We start from the raw sequence: 25826 nt of genomic DNA, 5'->3' as shown, positions 1-25826 counted from the left end.
CCCTGCTACTTAGGTTAAAGTTCGAGCCGCTCTTGGCTGACTGCGGAGGCTGGATGTAGATGTATGGGTCCAATGAGGGGCTTGAGGTCTGTTCTGCCAGGTGAGGTGTCCCTGGTTTCTGGGGGGGGAGGGAGGGGGGGGGGCGGCGTCACTGGCATGTTCGTGCACGTGTGCGTCTTCGCCGCTTGGAGCTGGGTTTTCTCGCTCCGCATTTCCACCTTCACACATGGCGGTTTGTTAATTCTAGAAATCTAAAGCCCTCAGACAAAATGCAGAAGTGGCCCCTTAAAGTCTTAATGGCAGAGTTTGACAGGAGCGTGCCAAGTTTCGGCCCGGGAGCCGAGCGAGGCTAAGAAAATGGATGGCATTGGAGTGCGACGCAGACGGCTGAGGAGGCGGAGCCCCGGCAAGGGATGCCCAGTCGCCATGACGGTGTTGCTAGGCAGACGCCGATGGAGCTGCTGTTGTGTAACGCCTTGCAGCTGAGTCGTGATTGACTCCTGTGGTTGTCATGGCAACGGTTCGTTCGCCGAATGGAGGGGATGCCAAAGCTGGGGGTGGGGGGGTTCTTTGAGTATTGTGAACAGGGTCTGTCTCTTGGCTACACAGCAGAAGTGCAGAGGCCGGAGGCCGGGGCTTCGTTGTAACTTTGCGAGGCGTCTTGAACCAGAGCGTGTAAACAGTGTGTGGTCTGCATGCTATATGGGCTTATGGAGACCCAAGACCTGGGTAATAAAGACATTTTCACAGCCTGACATGAAGGACGTGGCCAGTTTGCACAGAATCGGTGGCTACCCTGCTTCAGGCTCGGCGATGCTTCTGGGACCCTGTGACTTTTCCCCCCATTTGCTCATCAGTACCGGCTCAACATTAATTACCCAGAAGGCTGTTTGTCATGCTGAGCGATAAGTCCGATTAAGGGCCCCTGCCGCTGAGAGAGATCAGCCTCCGTCCTTTACAGAGGGAAACTCCGTGTCCTGCCCTTCAAACAGATGCAGTCCCGGCACAGGCTTGGGATTCAGCCTTTGTCTTTAATCAAAGGAAACGCCAGTCTAAGGAAGCGGCAACCCAGGAAGGGCCTTTGATAACTAGGAAGATGGTTGATCTTTTGAGGAATCCCTACGGCTCCCCATCAGCAGTGGAGAGTGCGCCTGAAACTCCTAATGCTACATTTATTACCATGTTACAGCGTTTCGTCATTGGTACGTCTGATGGGTATGAAAACCGTAACTTGGCTTCTGTGGGATGTCCGGCTGGTGTTCCTCGCTTGGGAAGGGTTTCTTCGTATGCATCGATGGCTCATTCACGACATCGTCGTTGCCTGCCCCCCCAACCTTCTCCGCACGGCCCTGTTAGCTGTGAGCTTGCCTGAGGAGGTAACAAAGGTGTAATTAAATCTGGGAGAAAAAGACAGCTTTTTAGGGCGTGGCGACGATCCCCTCTGGGCTTTGGGGTCTCTCCAGTGAGCAACATAACCAGACCCACAGAGATCAAGGGCAGGAATAACGGGAATGACTCGACCCCCCCTTGTAGGAATAAATGCTCCCCCCCCTGACTTTCTCACATGCTTCCTCTGAAATCCAGCCGCCACCGCTCTGAGCATGCTGCTCTCCATCTAGGCATCGGGGGGGGGGGGGGGGGCTGCTGCTCGGTTGGGTAAAGGTTTGCCAGGTTGAAGCCTTGATTTTTGGGCCTGCTAGCATGTTAACGAACAGACGTTCACCGTTGTCGGAATGTGCATATAGGCCAAACCTACCATCGGTGTTTCCCAGATTGTGGGGGCGGTGTGTGTGGCTCGGCGGGTTAGGGCACTGTGCCTGTAACCGGAAGGTTGCCAGTTCAAATCCCAGACTTGGCAGAACCAGTCTTTCAATGTCCCTGTTTTGACCCCATGCCTTTTTTTTGTTACAGCTGATGATATGATAGTGATATGTGTCCTGCTTGAAGTGCCTAATTTAGTTTGCCCCTCGCCCCCCCACAGTGTGCAACTTCATGTCCCATGAGAAGTGCCTGAAGCTGGTGAAGGCTGCGTGTTCCTGCATGGCGCCCTCTCTGGTGCGGGTGAGTGCTGCAGTCGCCGTCGGGTCCGTGAGCCCCACCCTGTTTGCTGACAATTCTGAAAAACATTTGTCTTACGGTGTTTCCGTCTTGCCTGCTGACCTTACTCTGACCTCCTGGAAGCTTCTTCTAGTTGAGCTGTGCAGTGTCAGAAGAAAAAGTACTAATTTATACCTTTGCTTGTCACTGGGGTTGTACCCTTAAGGGTCTGCCAATTGTACCTTAACTGTAGGTAAATGTACCTTTCAGTCTAATTTTAGGTACAGAAATGGACTCTGAGGAACATCCCCAAGGTACAAGCAACATTAATGTATCCCCATTGATACAAAAATGTTCCTCAGAGTCCATTTCTGTATCTTAAAAGCTACATTTATCTACAGCCAGGGTACAGATGGTAAATTAGTTAACGCCTGGCACTGCCAGAATCCCCGATTCGAGAAAGCAGGGTATGTGGAGGTAGCCTGTCGGGCTTCGGCTGGTCCACCCAAACGCCGTTCATGCTTGGGCCTGCAAACCTGCTGTCAAGCAGGTGCTCTTGACGACCAGCTGCGTTTGATTGGACAGACAGAGAGGGGGAGGCTTGTAGCCCCGATTAACAGACCGTGACGTGAATGTTGAGGTGGCTGCAAGCCTAAAGTGTCCCATCTTGGGCTGTCCAAGAGTTATAAATCAGAATGCTGAAGACCTACATCCAAAGTCAACTTTCTTCCTCGAAGAAGCAATAAAATTTAGTAATGCGACTGGAAAAGCACTAGCGAGGGATCTCCAAAAATACTTCTGAGCAGAAAGCAGTCTGGAGGAGTCCAATGGCAGAAAACTCTGTGCGTGGGGCGTTGCAAGGTCAGCTGGGTCCTTGTATTTCTAAGAATGACCCACTGTTTGGCTCCATTGTTATTTTTATCTTCCCCGCTTATTCAAATATGAAAATTCAAGCGTGGGCTAGAGAACCTGGTGAAACTCGGCGGAGCCGACTGCCAAGGAGGAAGTTGGACACGCGTGTTAATGTCAGCAGCGTTAACGCGGATCTGAAAGAACGTGGAAAGCCCTCTTATCGGTCGAGTAGGATGTGTAATCTGAGTCAGCCTGTTAGTATTTTGAAAGTAAAGCCTTTTTTTCTAGTGATGTCAGTATGTGAGATAAGCACATCAAACAGCATTAGAGCATCAAGGTGAATGCATGATGTGTAGGTCCTGTGTACTGCTTCCTACCATGCAAGGTGGCATGATATTACTCGGTGTATCACAGCAGTATGACGCACCTTATGATGTGTAGGTCCTGTGTACTGCTTCCTACCATGCAAGGTGGCATGATATTACTCGGTGTATCACAGCAGTATGACGCACCTTATGATGTGTAGGTCCTGTGTACTGCTTCCTACCATGCAAGGTGGCATGATATTACTCGGTGTATCACAGCAGTATGATGCACCTTATGATGTGTAGGTCCTGTGTACTGCTTCCTACCATGCAAGGTGGCATGATATTACTCGGTGTATCACAGCAGTATGATGCACCTTATGATGTGTAGGTCCTGTGTACTGCTTCCTACCATACAAGGTGGTGATTACTCTGTCATCGGGAAAAAAACTTAGCAAGCTCTGCAATTTCAAGTATTCCTTTTATAGATGATCTAATTTATGTTTAAAAATCAGTGTAAATTTGACCTCTGCTGCTTTTTGTATGAGCGCTGCAAGTTCTCTGAAACAATCGTAATCATTTTCATCCTTGCTGTTTTAATCACGTGTAGACGGGTTTCTGAGAAATTTATGAAGTTATTTTTTTCGCTTTATAAACACCCCAATATTTATCACAACAAAATGACATTGCTATTTTTACTACAGAAGGACATTGCTAGGATCCTGGAGTATTTAAACACGTTAAATTTCTTTTAATGCCATCCGGATTGTTGTGTTGTTATTCACTTTGTTTATTGTTGTTTTTTGAGTTCGCAACTGTGTTTAAGGTGGCGTTTGCATAACCAGTCGACAAAGAAAGCGTTTCTAGTCCCACCCAAAAGTACCAAAGTAGTACCCCTGCTGGGTTGGCACTTTAGGTACTGGAACTTTAGGTACTGGAACTTTAGGTACTGGAACTTTAGGTACTGGAACTCGACTGAAAGTCAATGGAAAAGCACAAGTACCAAAAGAACTTGGTTCTGTGGAAACGCACCCAAAGTGTTGCTGGATAGACACACTTTCAGATAATGCTGTAAGCTGCAGGGAAATGAAACGTTTAAGACAGGGGTCTGCAACTTCTTGTCCTGGAGAGCTACTATCCAGTAGGTTTTCTGTCCCACTTGGGTTCTGGCATTTACCAGAGAACAGGTGTGGCTCATCAGAAGCCGGGTATGATAGAAAACTTACTGGACGGTAGCTCTCCAGGACCGGAGTTGGAGACCCCTGGTTTAAGATAATGAAATGCACCGGGAGCAGCTGTGGATAGTGTCCCTTTCATGGGCTGATATGGTTTTGGTGAACCGTACCAGGTTAGGTGTTTTAAGAGCGTGATGTTGTTAGGTGTGTGCACACGCGTGTCTGTTAATGAAGGGTGACCAAGTTGGGGGTGCGGACCCCAGGTGTCCTCGCTGATGGCCTTTTCCATCTTTACCCGCCTCTGCGATGGTCGCTGGCAGAGCTCAGACCCAGCAGAACTGATGTGGTTACTGAAATTCTTGCACACACGCTCGCTCGCTCTCACTGGCTCGCCCACGCAGTGGTATCTGACAGTTTGCTGAGTTGTGATCGTGCTTCCCCCCACAAAACATACATTTTTAAAGATAAACTTGACGATTCTAGTTGTATGCTAACTGCAGTTTAGCTAAATAGCTACTTAGAAGTACTAGTGCATGCAGTCTTCACAGAAGGATGGCAAGCTTGTCCGCGCCGCTTTATCCGGGAAAGGTGCATGTGGATTTGCAGAATGGAGCTGCCTCGGCCTGGAGGCTTCTGAGTAATTGAGGGAGAGAGAAGCTGTCACAGGAGCTGACCTTTATTTACCAGCTGGCACATTCCCCGAAGCCCACGCAGTAGGCGTGTCTGCTCCCGTGGTCCCACTAGTCACGCCCACCCACCCAGGAGAGACCATCCAGTGCCAGCGTGTGGAGGAACCAGCCCCAGGCTACACGACGGGTGTAGGATCGTGCTCTGCCCTCTGTGGGGGGAGGGGAAGCAGTTCTTGCAGGTTTAGAACCGTAAAAACGTAATGGAATTTCGGAGCTGTCTGTCGCTTTGTGGCTCATATGATTGTCTTGATGTTCTATATCTCTTGAAATGGAAATGATCCTTTATTTGTCATTATACAAGTAGCCCTATATGTACATGGGAATGCATCTTCTTGCATATCCCACATGCTCTTCTTAAAGACATACACACAAACACATATATACAGTATAGAATGAAAGTTCAGGCCATTTATCCAGTTCCTTTGGAGCATTTTTGGGGGATAAGGGCCTTGCTCAATGGAAATGTGTTTTAGTCCAATGGGCATGCGATTATTCTGCTGAGGCTGGGCCTTGAACCAGCGACCTTCTGGCACAGAGGCCTAAACCCTGAGCCACACACCACCTCCTCACCACTAAGTGGAACAGTATTGAAAATCACAAAGCTCAGATATACTAGGGGCGTCCTCCTGGAGATTCCTGACAGGACGCCCAGGGGCGGTGGGGCAGTGAGCAGATACTCGCTATTCAGCCTGCCAGAATTTATTGACGACGTGTGGAATAGCGGCCGGAGAAACCGGTAGCTGTCCTCCCTATCGCTCCCGTCCTGGATTGTAAAAGCCTTGTTTTGTGTGCTCTCTCATGCTTTCTCTCTCTTCTTTTCATTATCTGGGACAGCCCACTCTGGGACTGCGATAAATGGAGACGTAATTCCAGTAACACTCAGCAGGGGCATCCTTGGGGGGCTGTAAGAGTGTTAGCTCTGTCAGGAGTGGAGTGCGGGGGTGGCCGTGGGGTTTGGGGGGTGGGGGGGGGGTTCGGCATTGTCTAGCTAATTCGGATTTATCTGTGGTAGCGTCCTCCCAGCAAACAGGCCGTTGTTCGACATTCAGGCTTTCCATTCTGCCACTGTCGACGACGCTGCTTAAATGAAATATTGTCGGGCAAAATCTTAATTCTAGCTCCTGTTGATGCGGTATTGATTGGCGCATCTTTTACGTTTAATGGACGTGGCTGCTTGCTATCGACTCTGTGGCTTGCTGGCCTGCCGTGGAGCAGGATGGTATCACTGGGGTATTTTTATATCAGTGCCTCTGTCCCAAAAGAAGAACAGTGCAGCTTTGGGGAAATTGTCCTTCTTGTCCACTGTTGTCATTCTTCAGGCAATTTTGTCTTAAGGAGAAAGGAAAAAGGGACAGTACTTCCCTTATTCTGCAAGCTGCCAGAACAGCCCCACATCCACAGACGGCCTTCTTCCCCTTGCTCTTGCTGTATAGGGTTAGGGTTAGGGCTTTTTCAGTTCTCCCTCAGTTTATGGGCTGTAGCTATCCCATAAGAGCTGATCTGCATGAGAAATTTCAAAACTGTTCTACAGCACCGTGTTCACGGTCTGTTCACGGTCTGTTTACGGTCTGTTCACGGCTGTGTCTTTTAGCTTTTAGCGAGGGGCTACAACACTGGGGAACTAGTCCTGCAATGGAGAGGAGGGAGCAAATGGCAGAAGCCACTTACCTCGAGGACCAGTGAGGACGATCGCGGAAGGAAATGAGGTCTTTTCCTGTGGGAATCCTTCACCCGGCTGTAGGAAGTCTCCTGGGTCGGTGGGATCTGCAGAGGAAGTGTCTCCTTTCTGGACAGGAAGTGGGTCGCATAGCGAGGGGCAGGCCTGGTCTGTCGCTCAAGGTCGAGCGGCACTGAGCGAGGCGAGAGGGAAGCCTTCCACAGATATGGTGACACTGGAAACGGAAAATAAAAGGCCTTGTTTTTCAAAACACTACATTAGGTATTTTCACCGTTGACCGATCTTGCAAGCTGTGTGGCTGGACTTATTTTGCATCTTTTCTGGAAAATTTTGCATAGTTCAGTCTTGGATGGGGTAAACCTGGTTTTGTATTTAACATTAAACTTACTTAAAGGTTATGCAAATTGAAGGGCACTAACTGAACACATTAGTGCTTCTGCCTGTGCTTGTAAATGGCTATAGTTCTTTAAAGTTTGAAATTTTCGTCTCATGCTGATCTCATTTCAGACTGGCAGCATCAAGGGGGGCTGATTACCATGGAAATATGTAAATCGAGGCATGATATGAATGCTCCTGCACGCTCCACGAATACCAGCCCTCTCCTCCAGGTCTCACTCCTCCTCAAACGGTCGGCCTGCTCCGTTCCCCTCACATGTGTTTGGTCCCTTATTCCTGCCCTCATTGCTTCTGTCACCAGAACTATGTCTTCCTTAACTGACCCCTATCACCAAAAAAGAAAAAAAAAAGCAATTTGAGAGCCTTGGTATCTTAATGCTTGTTTGGCACTGGCTGTCCATTAGTTTTCCTTGTTTTGCATCCATTGTAGATTCTGGAAGGTTCTGCTTTTGGTCTCATATCTCTTTGTTTTTAAGCTATGGCGATGATGTAGTCACCAAAGGAGGCATAAGAGGGGCCATAATTCATACTGAGTGATCAACCTTATCATTAGCCAATGATATGTTTTGAATTGGTGAGTGATGGGGATTGGGGGGGGGGGCACTGCAGGGACCAATCAGCTTTAAGCTGTTATGTTTACTATTATGGTTCTACCCGGTATTAAAGCAGAACTTCACTGTGGTGAAAATAGCAGTAAAATTATCTCCGCTCCTTCTGTCGCTGCACGTTTGTTTACACCACAGAAAATGATTAAAAAAATTTTTTTTGTATCATTCTCGACTGTTTGAATCGTCAGAGTCTTTCATGCTGTGGCAGCAGATGTTGCAAAAAAATGGGCGGGGAGGAGCCGGCGTGGACTGGGAGGTGGCGTCTGAGTGGGGGCGCCCTGCCCCTCTGCAGTGCGGACCTGCCGGTGGCCTCACGCGACTCCACGTCACCCCGCCCTTCGCAGGAACCCTAAGCGAGTCCCGATGTGCCTTTGAATATCTTACACAACAACAGGATGTGACTCTGCGTTCGTTTATGTCAGCCTGCCCGCGAGGTTGTAGTGAAGGTGAATCAGACATTATTTTTAAAATCGTTTTTTTCCTCCCTGTACTCCAGTGAAGTGTTATCAGGTTTGTGCAGGTGGCATCATCTCACCCTGAAATGTCCTGCAGTTCCTTCTGGCCTGATGGTTTTCTCAGGTCCTGCCTAGTGACCTTGTGTAGGATCCCTGCATGCTACACTGGGTAGGTGTGACAGTGATGCTCTTTTTCCCTGATCCCCGCTGGAGGTGCACCGCTGGGCAGTCGAAAGGCTGTCACCGCTTTATGGTCCTGTGACGGATGACCCCTCGGGTTGGGCTTGACGCATGGGGAGGCTTTTCGTCACAGGTGTTTGAGACTAATGAACGGCCAGGCCTGCATAGTGGACGGCCAGGCGAACCAGAGGACGTTGGTTTAGATGGAGAGATTCTCATCTCAGGCATATTGTTGCTGAAACTGTGTAGCTGTGTGTCAGACCTTGGCCCAAACTGTCGAGACCCAGACCGAAAACCTATTACCCATTAATTTTTTGTACGTGGACAGATTTTGCAGTAGATGGTGATGGTGATGGCAAAACATGGGTTCTGCAAAATTCAGTTATGAGACAGTGTTGCGTGGAAGGTGACACACGGCCAATTGGCATTCCTCTCTCAGCCCGCGCACAGCCAGTTTCTCAAGGTGGGGGGGGGGGGGTTTGGCCCAGGCTGTCAGACCCTGCTGGGTTCGGGAAAATCTGCATTTAACTGTGGTTGTACAGAGGTTAGCACAGCTGGACGCTGGGCTGCTGGAACTTCTATTGTTTATGGGGACTGCTGGGAGTCAAAGGCGGGACAATAATATGTGAGTGCGTGTGTATTTGTCTGTGTGTGTATCTGTGTGTCTATATGTATGTGTATATGTCAGTGTGCGTATATGCCTGTCTGTTTGTGTGCATGTATGTGTATATGTCTGCCTGTGTGTGTGTGCGTGCGCTCATGTGTGTGTGTATTTGTCTGTGTGTGTATCTATATGTATGTGTATATGTCTGTGTGTGTGTATATGTCTGTGTATGTATATGCCTGTGCATGTGTGTGTGTGTGTGTGTGTGTCTATATGTATGTGTATATGTCTGTGTACGTATATGCGTGCGTGTGTGTGTGTGTATGCTGGGAGGGGTTCCGCCCGTCTATTTTAAGGCCGGCCCCATGGGTCTCTGCCTGCCCCACGCTCCCCCAGACGCTCCCCGGAGAGGAAGGAAGCCATTGACATCTTGTTCCAGCTTCCCCGATTCAGAACCCCCTGGAGCCCGGAACCGGTGCCAGGGCTCGGAAGTGTCACATCCAGAATCAGACACGGCTTGCGGGACAGAATCTGGGCATATCAGGCACCGGGTTACTCTTGCGGCGCTGGGCAGTGTGGAGGCGAGAGCTGGTAACACTGGTAACACTGGTGTAGAGCACTGTCAGGACTTAACTGTCTGCTTTAAGTCTCTGTCATACTCATTATTAACAACACCAGGACGTAAAGCTAAAAATAAGACAAACTACCGATTTTGTAAGGATTCAGTCTGTCTTTATATGTGATGTGTGGATTTAAATGGGTCATTTCTGCTTAATGACTGCTTGCATGTTAACACTAGCGGTTGTGGTTGGGTCTGTTGTCTCCATGGCCCGGCTTCATGCCCCCAGCGTCGCCATTCTGTGGCTGGCATCTTGCAACCACTTGATGTTTCTTAAACCCGGGACTTCAGCCTGTTCCCATGAAGGAGAGCGGCCAGGCCTAAAGGGGCAGGCCGCGTACAGCCAGGATGCCCGATGACGCAATTCAGTTCCGTGTTGCTCTCTGCAGTTTTGTGTCACACGCGGAGTTCTGAATTTACTGGGGAGCTGAATTTGTGTTTGAAGCTAAATATATCCCTGCATATCGCACTCTGTGGTTCGCTTTGGTTATTGCGTGCCTGGTTTTCTTCAGAACGGCTCCTGTCTCACAATTTCTCACAGAAGAGTTTTACACGTTCTTCACGACTTTGTACGCTACTTTATATGCTTAGTATTCATGACCTCATACTTTTTCCCTTAAACCTGTCATTCATATTTTAATTGATCTTGTGCCCCATGCGGTGAGCTGTGTTTTTTTTTTTTTTTTTTCCTTTTGAGAATTTTGTTAAGCTGATCAGATGATGATAATTTCCTTCGTCGCTGACTACAGAGGTTGGCTGAGGTTTGGGGGTGGGGATGTTGAGAGTGTGAGTGGCGGTCTTGCATATGGAACAACCACCCACAGTGCACCGTTACCCAGAATGCCTACTGCAGCCTGCTCTCAGTTTTAATACCCCCCCTTTCGAAAGCATGCCTTGCTGGCCAGGAAGTCACAAGCAGCTAGACCCCCCCCATCCCCCGGCCCACACCTCCTTGTTCTTATTATTCTCTGCTGGTTGCTAAGCAATAAGGATAACCGGAAAGAAGAGGATCCCCCCCCCCCCCGATCGGCTCTCGTGGCCTGTTTGTTTGTTTCTTCTTTTTTCATTTTTCAGGCTAGAGAGAGCAGTACTTTGTTCTGTCTTTTTTTCTCTCTCTCTCTCCACGGTTCTCCCTCGAGTTGGGCACCTTGCACTGGTTACCGTGGCATGGGTGGCATCCGCCAGTTGTATAAACGTGATGAAACGCTGTCCGGATTTCAGGGCCGGGCGTGGCCCCGTCGCTCACTCGTGTGTGAAGTGCGTCACCCTGCCTGCAGACGTTAGTAAGAGCTCAGGTATTTAATTGTGGATTTTAATGAGCTTGGCGGGTTTTACACGTGGACTTTGTCTCCTCCTTGCCCAGCCCGAGGCCCGGAATTCACTGCACCAGGCATCCTTGGGTGATGCCGGTTGGGGAGGTAGGGGACGCTCTGCGAGTTAGGCTTCTGTGCCTGGTATCGGAAGGTCGCCAGTTTTAATCCCATGCTTGGTAGGATACTCACATGACCCCTGTAAAATGCTCCATGGGTCCAGGAAGAAAGGCTGACCGTGTGCTCAAAGTCCAAGCTTCACTCATACCTGTATTTATTTGTGCGTATGTCTTAAAGGAGAGCAAAATGCAAAAGCGAAATCTAAAGAATTTCAAAGTACCTTATGCTTGTTTCGTTTCATTTCACTAGTTTCTAAAAGACTATTTCCAATGTGATCTGAGCTATAATATGTCATGTCCGGCCTGTAACTAATTTAACTGCACTTTACCAGGAGTTCCGGATCGTATCGCTAACCGCTACGTTAGCCATACAACTTGACGGATCATGTGTTCCTGTGGGTAGAATCCTGCACTCTTTTGGCCAACCAGGACACTTGGACGTCACCACCTGCTCTAACCCATAACTGCTTCCCTGTAAAATCATACCCCGTATACCTTTGCCAAACCCACAGCCAGGCTCTGCATCCTGCTCCCATTCACACTCTGTGTCCTGCTTTCTGCCATCACTATACCACCACCTGCCTCATCTCCTTGGCACTGCCTCGCTCCCTCTTGAAACGCTGCCATTGGCTTCCTTTCTCCTAAACCTCCATCCTCCTGTCTAACCAGGCTGTTCAGGCGCCTCTGTGGGCTGCCTGAGAGGCTAGCCCAGCCTGGCACTCATTATCTGCGTTTAGTGGTCTTACAGATACTACAGTGCCTTGGTAGTGAATTTCCCATAATCCAAAGCATTTAGCAGGTTAGCGTAATTGATATACAGCTACCAGTAAATGCTAGCTTGTTGGTTAAAAAATATGGTAGAATGTGCCTTGGAGGGGTTTGTGGGGAAAATTCCCACCCCCAAGAGGATCTAAAGAAAGAGTAGGCTCTGTGTTTCTGTGTGTGTATGTGTGTGGGTTGTCATGTGACCTGGGAGCAGCAGTGTGCTCCTGCAGACCCTCCCTAACATGGGGAGGCTTGCAGATGTGCCCCTGCATTTGGCACTGCTCCAGTGATCCATCTCCTCAGTGTAGATCCTAATGTACCTCCCATGCATCTGCCTGTTGGCTCCCTGTTGGGGTGGCAATTGGTCGGGTTTTATTTTGCACTTCGGAAGGTGTCTGTCTGCCATCGAGTCGCGGTCCTCATGTCTGCGTCCTTCCTGTCTGTCCCCACAGGTCCCGGTCGCACACTGTTTTGGTCCGTCGGGACACAAGAAGAGGTTCTGCTGTGTGTGCCGCAAGTCCCTGGAGGGCAGCCCCGGCCTGCGATGCGAGGGTGAGCCTCCGACCTTTTGGCTGCGCTTTCGGGAAGCCCTTCCTTTCAGAGCCTGCTTTAGGATGGGAGCTGCACAGCGCACGCATTACAGATACTCCTCCATTCACCATTGCTCGACTAGCAATATTTCAACCTTATAATGGTGCGACAGCGGTGCACATTCAGTACTCATCAAACTTTCAATTTCGATCTTTTCCTGGGCTATATATGCTGTACGATACTTTCTCTTGCTGCTGGGAGATGTTAGCGTCCGCCTGGCCTCGCTTCCAGTCCGTGTAGCGATCATAAGGAGAAAAGTCTCATACGGTGTTTAAAGACGTATCATACAGTGTTTTTTTACTGTTTAACCAAATCACTTGTTCATTTTACTTTTCAGTCACTGTTATTTAGTTACAGTAATTATTTATTTACTTATTCAGTGGCAGCACTTATTCATTTACCTATCATATCATATTCATATTCGACTTACGATATTTTGTACTTACGATGGGTTCTTTGGAACGTAACAGCATCGTAAGTCGCAGCACATCTATGTATGTAATAGATGGTAATATAAGCACCACTAACTGGACTCAAGGACCCGTAATGCAGCCATGTGCTGTTATCTGGGACACACCAGTGGGCTGGACAGGACACCAGGGCCCTGGAGTCTGCATCACCCAGCCATCTGCAAAGACACCGCTAGCCTGTTAAAAGGCAAGGGTGGGGTTGCTATGGTAGCAGTGAATGACTGTTTCAATGGTTGGCGAACAAGCAGCGATGATAGATGCTGTGTGGCTCCATAATGCTGATTTTAGATTTAATATATTCTGCTACAGGGCACTTTACATTTAAACAGAACTGTTTAATTATATTAGATTAATTATAACTAGTCTGAATTAATTTGCTCATTTTACTTGTAACCGTGATTCTCACTGTGGCATCAGTTTTTTCATGTATAAGATTAAGGTGAAAACATTTTTAATTCAGGGTTAATGCAACACCAACTAACAACAAAAGGGTTTGGGTGTTGATATGCACTTTATCTTATACAATGAGCGACTGCAACATTTTGTCCTGAGAGCTAAATGGACCCTTTACAGCAAGGTCAAAATCCTGCAGATATGGAAAATATGCGCATGGGGCATCTGGCGTGTGATCTCCGGTAATGATTAACTTCTCGTATTTCTCTTTATATTAACGAGCCTGTCCTTGGCCTGCTTCTCAAGGCCGCGAGGTCGACCTTTTCAGTGGATGCCGTAGCACAGCTCCCCCATGTGGAATGTTTCTCTTCTTACAGTGTGCGAGTTCCACGTCCATGCCGACTGCGCCCCGTTCAGCTGCAGCGGCTGCCGTCTCTGTCACCAGGATGGGAGCCTGGACTATGTGAGTGGCCGTTCTTCCACTCCATACCTACTCCCATTTCAGTAAACGTGGGCAGTGTGTGACTCTGCGGTTCAGGACTATGTGAGTGGCCGTTCTTCCACTCCATACCTACTCCCATTTCAGTAAACGTGGGCAGTGTGTGACTCTGCGGTTCTGGACCATGTGAGTGGCCGTTCTTCCACTCCATACCTACTCCCATTTCAGTAAACGTGGCAGTGTGTGACTCTGCGGTTCTGGACCATGTGAGTGGCCGTTCTTCCACTCCATACCTACTCCCATTTCAGTAAACGTGGGCAGTGTGTGATTCTGCGGTTCAGGACTATGTGAGTGGCTGTTCTTCCACTCCATACCTACTCCCATTTCAGTAAACGTGGGCAGTGTGTGACTCTGCGGTTCAGGACTATGTGAGTGGCCGTTCTTCCACTCCATACCTACTCCCATTTCAGTAAACGTGGGCAGTGTGTGACTGCGGTTCAGGACTATGTGAGTGGCCGTTCTTCCACTCCATACCTACTCCCATTTCAGTAAACGTGGGCAGTGTGTGACTGCGGTTCAGGACTATGTGAGTGGCCGTTCTTCCACTCCATACCTACTCCCATTTCAGTAAACGTGGGCAGTGTGTGACTCTGCGGTTCAGGACTATGTGAGTGGCCGTTCTTCCACTCCATACCTACTCCCATTTCAGTAAACGTGGGCAGTGTGTGACTCTGCGGTTCAGGACTATGTGAGTGGCCGTTCTTCCACTCCATACCTACTCCCATTTCAGTAAACGTGGGCAGTGTGTGACTCTGCGGTTCAGGACTATGTGAGTGGCCGTTCTTCCACTCCATACCTACTCCTATTTCAGTAAACGTGGCAGTGTGTGACTCTGCGGCTCAGGACCATGTGAGTGGCCGATCTTCCACTCCATACCTACTCCCATTTCAGTAAACGCGGGCAGTGTGTGACTCTGCGGTTCAGGACCATGTGAGTGGCCGTTCTTCCACTCCATACCTACTCCCATTTCAGTAAACGTGGCAGTGTGTGACTCTGCGGCTCAGGACTATGTGAGTGGCCGTTCTTCCACTCCATACCTACTCCTATTTCAGTAAACGTGGCAGTGTGTGACTCTGCGGCTCAGGACTATGTGAGTGGCCGTTCTTCCACTCCATACCTACTCCCATTTCAGTAAACTTGGGCAGTGTGTGACTGCGGTTCAGGACTATGTGAGTGGCCGTTCTTCCACTCCATACCTACTCCCATTTCAGTAAACGTGGGCAGTGTGTGACTCTGCGGTTCAGGACTATGTGCCCGTCATCAGAAGGTCGTCAATTCAAATCCAGTGGCCGGCAGAGTGATGTCACTGTTGGGACCTTGAGCAAGATCCTTAACCCCAATCTCTCCAGAGTGGCTGATCCTGCTCTCTGATATTCTCCTGTATGACAATTTGGCCCAAAGGCTCAGCTAAATAAATGTAAATGTCCTTCCTTGTTAATATGAGTCACTGGACAACAACCATGATTGTTGAGAAATGCGAATCACTAACCAGATATGGAACTGGTACTTATTGGCCCTGAGGTGTTTTTAATCGCTTGGTGGTTTCGAGGTGTGAATGAATCCTTCTACTTACGGAACCAATTATGCAAAAGTGCCCCCTGGTTTTCTGCAGGTTTCCATTTTTTCATGGCAAACGTCGCTATCAGGCTGCTTTTCGATTTGCACACTGTGCTTGTTGTTCCGGCAAGTCTGTTAGCTCCGGGATTTCCCGACTCCTAATGCCCTTCTTCCTGAATCCCCCTGCAGGACATATACCAGCATCACTGGCGGGAGGGGAACCTATCGTCGGGGGCACGGTGTGAGGTGTGTCGACGGACCTGCGGCTCATCAGACGTCCTGGTGGGCGTGCGCTGCGAGTGGTGTGGGATCACGGTATGACGGTGACCTTGGGGTTAGCCTCTTGCTGGGGGGGGGCATCAATGAGGCTGTTTCAGTTTGATCTGTCTCGCTTCCTGCCCTCAGAATGCTTTTCCACAAACCGCGTCTCTGAGATCCAATTCCTTTCCATGAACGAGGATCGTAAAGATTCCTTTGAGCTGAGCAGCCATTGGCTGGGATCAGGGGATGATTTGCTTTCGCGTGGCACTGCACTCGCTGTCAAACAGGCCCGGATCTTTCCTCTTTTGTTGTCAAAGAAAGTGACACTGAATAAACAAACGATGGAGGCCGAGCTGGAGGAGGTCATTGAGCTCAGCATTTTACCGGTGTGTTCTCTGAGCGCAGACAAGAAGCCATTATGTAGCGGAAACAAGGAGCCTTTGAGTATTCCGCTGAAGCTGGGCGGTATCAGTGTCCCCGTCTAGGATAGCAACCTCCACCTCATCTCTGCTATTCCTCAAACGCCAGGCTGCTCGTCCCTTCCCACCTCTGTCCCGTCCCCCACTGCTTTGCGTGGTCGACAACCATTTAAGGGAGACCAAGGTCTCCCCCATGTCTAAGACGCCTTTGGTTTTTCATGCTCAAGTTTGGTGGACTAGAAAGGAAGAACTTTCGATCTGGAGCAACTGAAGGGCTCGAGTTGAAATTAGGAAATGTGTACCTTTTAATTTTAGGTCTCCTCTGCTTTGATGGAAATGCCCGGTTCCTTTTGTTTGTGCTTGAGGTCTTCGTCGTTGTACCGGGAAGTGAAAGCACCTCCCGTGTGAATGTGTGCTTAGCGGGGGGGCGGGGAAGGTATTATTCTTGTTCACCTGCAGTGGCTGGGAGAAGGGCCACCAAAACCATTTGTGACAGGCTTTCTTTTGGCCTCCCCCCCCCCACCCCAGGCACACGCATCCTGCTACGTGGTCCTGCCCCCCGACTGCAGCCTGGGTCGTCTGCACAACATGATCCTGCACCCCAGCTGCGTGCGCATCTGCTCACGCAACTTCAGCAAGCTGCACTGCTTCCGAATCTCCGAAAGCCCTCAGGCCGAGCTGGGTAATGCCAGGAAACCGGCTGCCCATCAGCCCCGCCCTCCCCGCCCCCCTCGCCGTGCATCACGTAGGGTGCTTCAGTGCAGTGATGTAATGAGAGAGAGCCACTTTCGTTCTGTTTGAGACTCGCTGTAACCCTTCGGGGTCTCCGTGAGTTAAAGCTTGAACTGGGTTTGTATTTCTGCGTAGGCGTGTGAAGCTTTGGGATGTTTGGTTTGGCCCGAACCTGCATGTGATGTGTTACTCACCGATGAATCCTTCGTCTGGGTGTGAAGGACCATTCAAGCATCTCAGCCCATAACCAGCTCCTGAACCTTTGGGTGCTGTAACTGCCATTGTGCTCCTGTTCTTTGTAATAATACCAAGTTGTGTGAAGGTGGACGAAGGACGCTGTATTTTGTAGGGCCAAGAGGACTGGGTTCCTGAGTGAATGCTTTAAATCTCATCTAAATCAGGTTTATTGGCTAAGTATTCACACACATTGGGAATTTGTGTCCGGTTGTCAATGGCTGTCGTACATTCAGCTGATACGCAGTTAAGACGAGACAATGGTTATGTACAGTGGCATTGGTATATGCAATACGCAGGTGTGGTTGATAAATGTATTAAAAGTGGAGGAATGCATGTCAGGGCAAGGAATGCTGGCAAACACAGAATATCTACAAAACAATACAATAACTACAGTGGGTTATGTACAATAATGAGATGTTACTTGTTATGGGAGAATGTCCTTCTTTGCTTGTCACCCTAAAGCTTCCTGAACAGATCAGGACTATAACGGTTGTTTTGGCTTGTTCCTGAGGATTTGTCTGAGGGGTAAATGATCTCATCTTTAACTTCCTGCTTGCAGATTGCACTGACGATGTCGATACCCCAAGTTTGCTAGTGGCCAGTAAGGAGAACCAGTCATCCTCATCGCCCGATTCAGGTAGCGATCTTAGAGACAGGCCACCGTGTATGATCGTGAGCTCACTCCGTGCTTGTTGGAAAGATTAGGTGGCAATCAAGCTTTTTAGTCGATTAGCTGAGTGTCTCCTTGCCGTGTTTCTTGAAAGCCATGTCCCTTCCCATCATTCTCAGGGAAACAGTCGCTGAAGGTGTTTGACGGTGACGATGCCCTCAAACGCAACCAGTATCGCCTGGTCAGCATCCCCCGCATCACCAAAAACGAGGAGGTGGTGGTGAGTGAGGCTGGCTTTGCCCAGATGGCACGCAGAGAGCCCAGTCAGGGATGCCCATGGATCTCCGGGGATGTTTACAGGAACGGGAGACCTGATTTCTTTATTTCCATGTTCACGCGCCCCCTCCTCACCTGCAGGACGCTACTCTGCGCGCATTCTACATTCCGGAGGAGCCGCAGGACTACGAGCTCCAGGTGTATGGCCAGCAGGCCCTGGTCAGCGATGACATCATCAACCGGAACGGCACTCCCGATAACAAGTCCGTCTTCAAGGACTGCGTCCCAGAGGCTTGGGTCTTGAGGGCCAAGCCTAAAGAGACGGACGTGCTGAAAATCTACGCGGGTTGGCTAAAGTGAGTACCACCACCAAGGACCGCCCGTCATACTCAGCTGCTTTGTGGGTCTGAAAACCGAAGCCAAAATCACACCTTAGTGACATCGTACAAGAACAGCATCTCTGCTAAAGCCTAGTTTCACTTCCTACTTTCCAAACATTATACTTTCGATCTTATTGTTATTTTACGATTTAGTATCGTCCCTGATGACAAATAGCAGGTTGACAGATGGTACAATACATTCTGATTACCCCACAATGCACCGGGAAAGCACTATCGATACACTATCTGCTGTTGGCCCATATAAGGTAACATTAGCTGGTGAACCAGAACCTATTGAAATTTAAAGCTGTGAGATTGCTATGATAATCTATGGACAGGGCCTTGGCTTCCTCAAGGAGGCTTTCTTTGGCATCCATTGGAACTCTGCTTCAGTGTCGCAGTGTGTTATGTTACTGGTGCGAAATCATTTCACCGTATTTCAACGTTAGTGCCAATCCTTCAACAGGGTGGGTGTGGCCTACATCTCAATCACCTTGTCCAAGAGCAGCACTGTGGACGCCGTCATCCAAGAGGTCCTGACCCAACTGGGCAAGCAGGTAACAACCCATGTCCTTGGGAAGTTTGGGCTTAGTTTGTCTATTCATGCATTGCTGCCCTTCTAGATACTCTTTGTGATTGAAGGCGGAGAGCAGCCCGAGGTGATGTCATGTTTTGTTCCATTATGCGGCACCGAGTTTGCATGCGATGGAGACAATGTGAAAACCTGTCATGAAAACAAAAAAATAGGGAAGATATGCACAATGAGACAAAATGATATGAGGACTGTGTGAAGTGGGAGTCGTGGGTGGTGCTCAATCGATTCCATGTCCCACAGAATGAAAACCCTGCTGGATTCAACCTGGTGGAGGTGTTCATGGGAAGTAAACAAGGTAAAAGCTCTGGCCCTCTCCTCTCACCTCTCAGTGCCCGGCAGAGAGGGTCCTACCAGAGTGATCTCAGAGATCACCTCTTCATGTAAGGAACATGCTGTGTCATGACCCACCCCGATCTGCCAGGTGTACGGCAGAAGGTATACAGCCCGATACCACCATGTGGCGTTGGTGTGCGGAGTGCATAACAGATGCGGCTTCAGAGTCGTTCTTCAGCGACAGAGCTGAGATATTCATAAACCGATCTGCTTGTCACATTACGGTCCGGCTGTCATCTTCACCCAAGCTCGAGGTTCTTTTGATTGCTTGGTCTGTCCTTCTTCCAGTGCAACGGCAAGTTCTGACTGGCCAGGAACTCCTACTTGATAAAGTTCAACAGATCAGGAAGGTATGTGGAAACACAGTGATTTGCTATGTTACAGCCCCTCTCTGTTGGTTGATGTCTTAATCCTATCCTCAATTGCTCATTACAGACGTCCCTGAGGCAGATGAACCAGACACGGTTCTACATCGTGGAGCACCGGAACTCTGTAGTGCAGGTGAACCTGCTGCTAGGGGGTTTTCCCACACAGCTCATCCGGGAGGACTATGCAGACCTATTACGGGAGCACCTGGCCACCAAAAGTGAGTATACTTGGCTGTGTAGATGCATGTTCTCAGCAGCAGTGACCTGCATACACAAGTGCATAGATGTTTCCTCATAGGTGCTGTGACACAAAGACCTCAGCTGCCCTTGAGGGCTGTCTGTCTGCTGTACACATTTTTGAATGTCACACCAGTCAGCAATCTGGGGGTTTTAGGACCATACACCAGCGTTGCTCAACTTGTGTTGGACAATGGACAGATGTTTGCTTGTCCGCACTACCAAAATTTAAGGGGACTATTGAGAAACCTACAGTGACGCCTAGATTAAAGTAGTTTTTGGTGAAGTGGCCCTTTTGAAACCGGCAGGACTGCTTGTCAGTGTGAGGGACAGACCTCATTAAAGGTACCTGTTGGGATTCTTGCAAGATAAGGACTATCTGATCCAACCAATCATTTGATCTGTGTTACAGCTTGTAGCTTAATTCTGTTAATACTGTTGGCAGAGTGAAGGTGCTGAGGTTGTCTGGTGAAGTAATTGTTCTATTCAAGGATGGAGGTGAACTGATCCAGTGCTACGTTTGTCTTCCATCCACAGGTCACTTGGTCGCTATCACCCATGTTTATTCTGAACAAGGTGGGTCCTTGAACATATTTTTTTATAGTAATTGCAGTTTCTCGGCACACGCCCACATTAGTAAAATATAACTTCATTCATTCCAAGGGAAATTATTGTGCCAAGTCATAACTGCAGAGGTTAAAAGCATCTATCCATCCATCAATTTTCTATAGTGCTGAGTCACAGGCAAGAATACAATACAATGCAAAATAAAGTAAAGAATACAAGTATACCACAAATATGAAACAAGTATACAAACAAATAAAGGATAAAAAGAAATGTACGTAACTGAAGTCAGAGTGTGGATGTGCAAAGGTGTGAGCAGGCTACCGTACAAAGGTATTCATTTTCATTGATTCGTGGAGATGGATTGCCTTGCAGTGTGCGTCATTCCTACAGTAGGCGTGATCCCTGACCTTTTCACCTTGAACATGAGACATAAGAGCCCAGAGGATTTGCTGAACTGTGATGTCACTGGCAAACGGCTTTCTTTCGCAGTCCGCCGCGATTGTTCTCCGATGTTCCGGTTGGTTTTGGGCCGTGTCGCTCTGTAGAATAACATTGTCGCTGCATTTGAGAGCGCCTGCGGTACTGCGGAATCGACATCCTCTGTCCTCTAAAAGGGGCTCTTGTTAAGATGCACAATGCGGCACTGTGATGGACAGGGCTCTCTGCATCCGTAGCTTGAGCGTTGAGTAGCTTTTTAATGAACACTTCCCATATTCTGTCAACGTTCACTTAACATTGGAGAAGCCCCCCCAGTGCTAACAGCTGGGAAGCAATTGGTTGATCCGTATTAGTGCTACATAAGTTATTTAAAAGGACCTTTGTACTAGCTGGTTAAGCAGACATTATGCATGCTGCAGGTCATTAATAAATGTTTTCTGGACACCCTTAGCTCATTGGTCAGTAGTGGTCACATGGGTGACTTGTGACTGACAGACCTGAGGGAGTGCTCTATGAATGCATTTCCAATGTGTTCCAGGGGTCGTGGTCCTGCAGATCACCTGTTTCTCTGAAGCGGAGAGGATCTACATGCTGGCCAAAGACACCACAATCAATGGCAAGCAGCTCTACTCCCTGGTGATTCCCGAGATTATGGTAGGCACGCCATTTTTGTTGCTTGATACAACTGTTTTTAATCGTGTGATGTTTACAAATTGCGCTTAATGATATTTCAACCTATGCGTCTTTCTGATTCATTGCGAGTCTGGTCTAAGGCTTTTAAAAGTGCAGGGGTGCCCCCTACTGTAAAGAACAAGCTTTGCACAGTACAATGAAGTTATGAAGGTTATTTGAGACTGACTATATCGTAAACAAGAGTTTAAAGTACAATGTTTTTCAGCACGAGAAGTTACCACAAGGGTGCTGTCCTCTCCTGGTTTTCGTCAACCCCAAGAGCGGAGGATTGAAAGGACGCGAGATATTGTATAATTTCCGGAAACTTCTTAACCCACACCAGGTGTTTGAACTGACTAGTGGTGGACCTCTTCCTGGGTAAGACCCATAATGCTCTGTCCTGCTTCATTAAATCAATAAAATACCCCCAACTAGAAGTCTAGTTTAAGATTATTTTTATGGTGAAAAAGAGCAGACATTATTATGAGTTCCACTAAAGAGACATCCAGATCATTGGTGGCCTGGGAGATTTCTTTCTTGAATGTTCTGATGAATTATGAGAAAGTGTCTGATCCCAAAGACACATCTAAGCGTTACAGAGATGGAAGGAGTCAGGATTTGATCACACAGAGTATCCCCACTTGGGGAAAATGTTGATTTTGGTGCTGCATTATAAATCAGTGTCTTCTCATATCTGGCACTTTGAACTTTGAGTTCCTGGTCAGTTGTACTTAGTTTTGAACCTTGCGGAGAAATTTGCAGGTTCAAGTGAAAGGTATCAACCCCCCCACCTTGTTTCCCAGGCTGCACACCTTTCGGGATCTTCCCCGCTTCCGGATCTTGGTATGTGGAGGTGACGGGACAATGGGTTGGGTGCTGGGGGTGCTGGAGGAGGTGCGCCACAGACTGGCCTGTCCAGAGCCTGCAATCGGCATCATCCCACTGGGCACAGGTGAGCTACGTGCGCCGGAGACGTTTCCAGAACTATTTTCGCCATGCCTCCCCAGTCTCGGTGCCGGTGTTGTACCAGAAGTGGGAAGCGTGCACCAGTCCTCTGTGTCTTGTGACCTTATATTCAACTTCACTTTTACGAGCAGATTAAAGGGCACTTCCTTTCTTCAGGGAATCATCTGCATTCCGAGAAACAGCAACTTTAAAAGCGAAAAGGAAATCGATTATAGGTCAAACCGACCTGTCCTCTTAGTTGTTGTCACAAGCTCAATTAAATCATCACCCGTCCCCTTCCAGGAAATGACCTGTCGCGGGTACTCCGCTGGGGGGCTGGCTACAGTGGGGAGGACCCTTATGGTGTCCTGGTGGCCGTGGACGAGGCGGAGGAGGTCCAGATGGACCGCTGGACCATCCTGCTGGACGCGCAGGAGGTGTCCGATGAAGATAAGGGGAACGGCATTTTGGAGCCCCCTAAGGTAGCCCCCCCCGGGGAAGAACGCAGCAGGCCGGCATGCAAGGGCTTGTCCATGTGTGCGCCTGCACCATTTCACCTTGTCCATGTGTGCGCCTGCACCATTTCACCTTGTCCATGTGTGCGCCTGCACCATTTCACCTTGTCCATGTGTGCGCCTGCACCATTTCACCTTGTCCATGTGTGCGCCTGCACCATTTCACCTTGTCCATGTGTGCGCCTGCACCATTTTACATCCAGCTGCCACACAAATCAACTTGTCGACTCTGATCCATCAAGCCTGGCTACATCATTTGTGGCTCCTTTGTTACAGATTGTGCAGATGAACAACTACTGTGGCCTGGGCATCGACGCCGAGCTGAGCCTGGACTTTCATCATGCCCGTGAGGAGGAACCCGGCAAGTTTAACAGCAGGTACTGGCCTTCTCAAGCGCCATCGCCACCTAGAGACAGCCAGGATAATCGCAACCAAGACCTGAGTCAAAAGAATAGGAGCTGTAGTGAAAAGCAGAAATGCAAAATGCTGAAGAAAAATGTGTCTAATGCGTACACTTTACTGTAGCAGGGATTGAGTCCTGTTTTGATGTCACTTCCTGTCTTGTGCATGTACACTTCCTGTTCAGCTTATGTACGGATGTTATGTACTAGAAAAAAAAAGCCACACGTGGCAAATTGAGATTACGGTATTCTTTTTAAAATGTTTCTTTTTTTATTATTTTACAATTACAAGGGTTATGTGTAGTTATGGGGCTGGCAAAGTATGTGTGGAGACAATATTTGTCATGGGTGGCCACAAATATTTACACGGACATATTTTATTTACCCATAGCAGGGCATTCTAGACATGTTTCAAGTTTTATTTATCGTGTATACAATCATACACTGTACTTCCGTGTAGTTAAATGCTTTTTCCACCTGCGTCTGTTCGTGTGTGAAAGGAAACACGGATGCAAAGAATAGTACAGACTTAACAATAAAATTAAAAAAATCAAATGATTGCAAAATGGGTAATAGTAATAGACAGCAAGGATATCAGTTGTAAAAAGATGTGCATGAGCAGTGTGGGATTGCATAAAGGTGCATTAACACTTTAACATTAAAGCAGTTTTTCTCAATCCGGTCCTCGTGGTCCCCAGATGGTCCATGTTTTGCTTCCTTCTAGCTCGACTGGACCAAAAAACACTGGTATAAAGTGCGTAAAGCGGCTTGTTAGCTATGGGAGTCCGTGATCATTGTACGATCTTTTTTTCAGTCTGTAGCTAGAGCCACACAGAATGAATATATTTGTCTGCATTCACGCATTTGGATGTTTATGCTTCGCCTGCAGGCTACACAACAAGGGCGTCTACGTGAAGGTGGGCCTGCAGAAGCTGAGCCACACCCGCAACTTCCACAAGGACATCAGGCTGCAGGTGGACAAGCAGGACGTGGAGCTGCCCAACATTGAAGGCCTCATCTTCCTCAACATCCCCAGGTGGGGAGCTCTGATGTTCCCCAGCGTCGCCCCAATTGCCAGGGTCTTGTGCTCCTCATGAACAGATGATGCCAGAACTTATATTCACAGCAGTGTATATGCATCCTCAGCTATGATTTTAGACATTTTAACAGCTTCTTAAAAAAATATTTTTTTTTACGTCTGTTTATTAAGGTATTTCTAATGCAGATTTATGCTTGGTACTGTGAAATACACACTGTCCAAATAAAGGAGTGACTCAGATGGAGTTTTACATCGGGGGGGGGACCGAATTTGCTCCAATGGTGGCGGTGGCAGGGGGAGGGAGGGGGTGCAATGGGCACACATGCAAGTCGTGAAAAGAGGCGATGTGAGAAAGATTTGTAAAATAATTAAGATTCCATAATTTTAAATGAGACTAACACTGTTTAGCATGCAGTCTCCTGGGGGGGGGTCACCGATACTGGGGGGGGACATGCCCTCCCTGTTCCCCAATTGCTAATGTCCCTGATGACTCCAGCCCACTGGTTCTCAAACTTTTTACACCACATACCACCTGAGATAATATTAAGCTCTCTGTGTTACACCATTATGACTGACGTCATTAAAGGAGATACCTCCCCACATCGCTAATAAGTTTGAAAACCGTTGCCATAGCCCACGCGTGTCTCTGTGTGTTCCCCCATCCAGCTGGGGCTCTGGTGCAGACCTGTGGGGCTCCGACAGCGACTCCCGTTTCGAGAAACCCAGCTACGATGACGGCATGCTGGAGGTGGTGGGCGTGAACGGTGTGGTGCACATGGTGAGTGCTGACACCGCTTGTCTCCAACGTGACCAATAGGGGGTGAAATTTCTCTGCTGAAGCTGTGCGATGATGATGTCGTCAGTGACTCAATCTTCTTTTGTGCGATTCTCTTCCAGGGTCAGGTGCAGAGTGGGCTTCGCTCCGGGATCCGCATTGCCCAAGGCACCTACATCCGCATCACGGTGACCAAGCCCATCCCTGTGCAGGTGGACGGGGAGCCCTGGATCCAGGCTCCAGGACAAATCATCATCTCAGCAGCCGGGCCCAAGGTCAGTGGTGATGATGTGGAGAGGGTACATCGTCTTCTGCTTTCACAAACCAGGTTGATATCCAGGGGTGGGAAGAAACTCACAAGGTTCTTCATACACAGTTCCTCATCAGGCGCATATAGGTGCTTTCACACCTAAGTTCAGGAACCTAGTTCCTGGTGCAAAGCTCTTGGGCTGTCTCGACCGGGAACTTTTGTAGCTCCTGGGCACTTGTGTTGATTTCCCACTCCACGATAGGAAATGTGACCTTTATGCTACATAAGCATGGGATACGCAAAAAGCTCGTAGATTATATTTCACACGTAATTTCATACAAAACTACACCACCACCCCAAAACAATGGAGGACAACAAGTCATTTCGTTAGTTATTGGGAGGATTGATCATTGATCATGAAAGCCGAATATACGGGATAAAATTTTTTATTTTTTATTTTTAGGCAACATGTTT

The 25826-nt window shown here is 48.5% G+C and overlaps 1 protein-coding gene across 1 annotated transcript in view; it reads left to right on the top strand.

Annotated features, from left to right (window-relative positions):
- The window catches only part of LOC111853955 (diacylglycerol kinase theta), a 32996-nt gene that overhangs the window by 4022 nt on the left and 3148 nt on the right, over positions 1-25826 (top strand). Inside the window, exons 3-23 of the mRNA XM_072697987.1 lie at positions 1982-2061; positions 12245-12344; positions 13624-13709; positions 15492-15617; positions 16511-16664; positions 17511-17588; positions 17741-17841; positions 17979-18193; positions 18684-18774; positions 19053-19107; positions 19434-19495; positions 19581-19731; positions 20288-20326; positions 21294-21409; positions 21654-21805; positions 22231-22379; positions 22676-22854; positions 23164-23264; positions 24178-24324; positions 24994-25105; positions 25225-25377. Of these exons, the coding sequence (XP_072554088.1) occupies positions 1982-2061; positions 12245-12344; positions 13624-13709; positions 15492-15617; positions 16511-16664; positions 17511-17588; positions 17741-17841; positions 17979-18193; positions 18684-18774; positions 19053-19107; positions 19434-19495; positions 19581-19731; positions 20288-20326; positions 21294-21409; positions 21654-21805; positions 22231-22379; positions 22676-22854; positions 23164-23264; positions 24178-24324; positions 24994-25105; positions 25225-25377 (2447 nt within the window). The remainder of the gene's footprint in view (positions 1-1981; positions 2062-12244; positions 12345-13623; positions 13710-15491; positions 15618-16510; positions 16665-17510; positions 17589-17740; positions 17842-17978; positions 18194-18683; positions 18775-19052; positions 19108-19433; positions 19496-19580; positions 19732-20287; positions 20327-21293; positions 21410-21653; positions 21806-22230; positions 22380-22675; positions 22855-23163; positions 23265-24177; positions 24325-24993; positions 25106-25224; positions 25378-25826) is intronic.

The sequence above is a fragment of the Paramormyrops kingsleyae genome, chromosome 12 (assembly GCF_048594095.1).
Source record: "Paramormyrops kingsleyae isolate MSU_618 chromosome 12, PKINGS_0.4, whole genome shotgun sequence".
NCBI classification, from domain to species: domain Eukaryota; kingdom Metazoa; phylum Chordata; class Actinopteri; order Osteoglossiformes; family Mormyridae; genus Paramormyrops; species Paramormyrops kingsleyae.
This window is presented reverse-complemented; position numbering and strand designations above follow the sequence as displayed.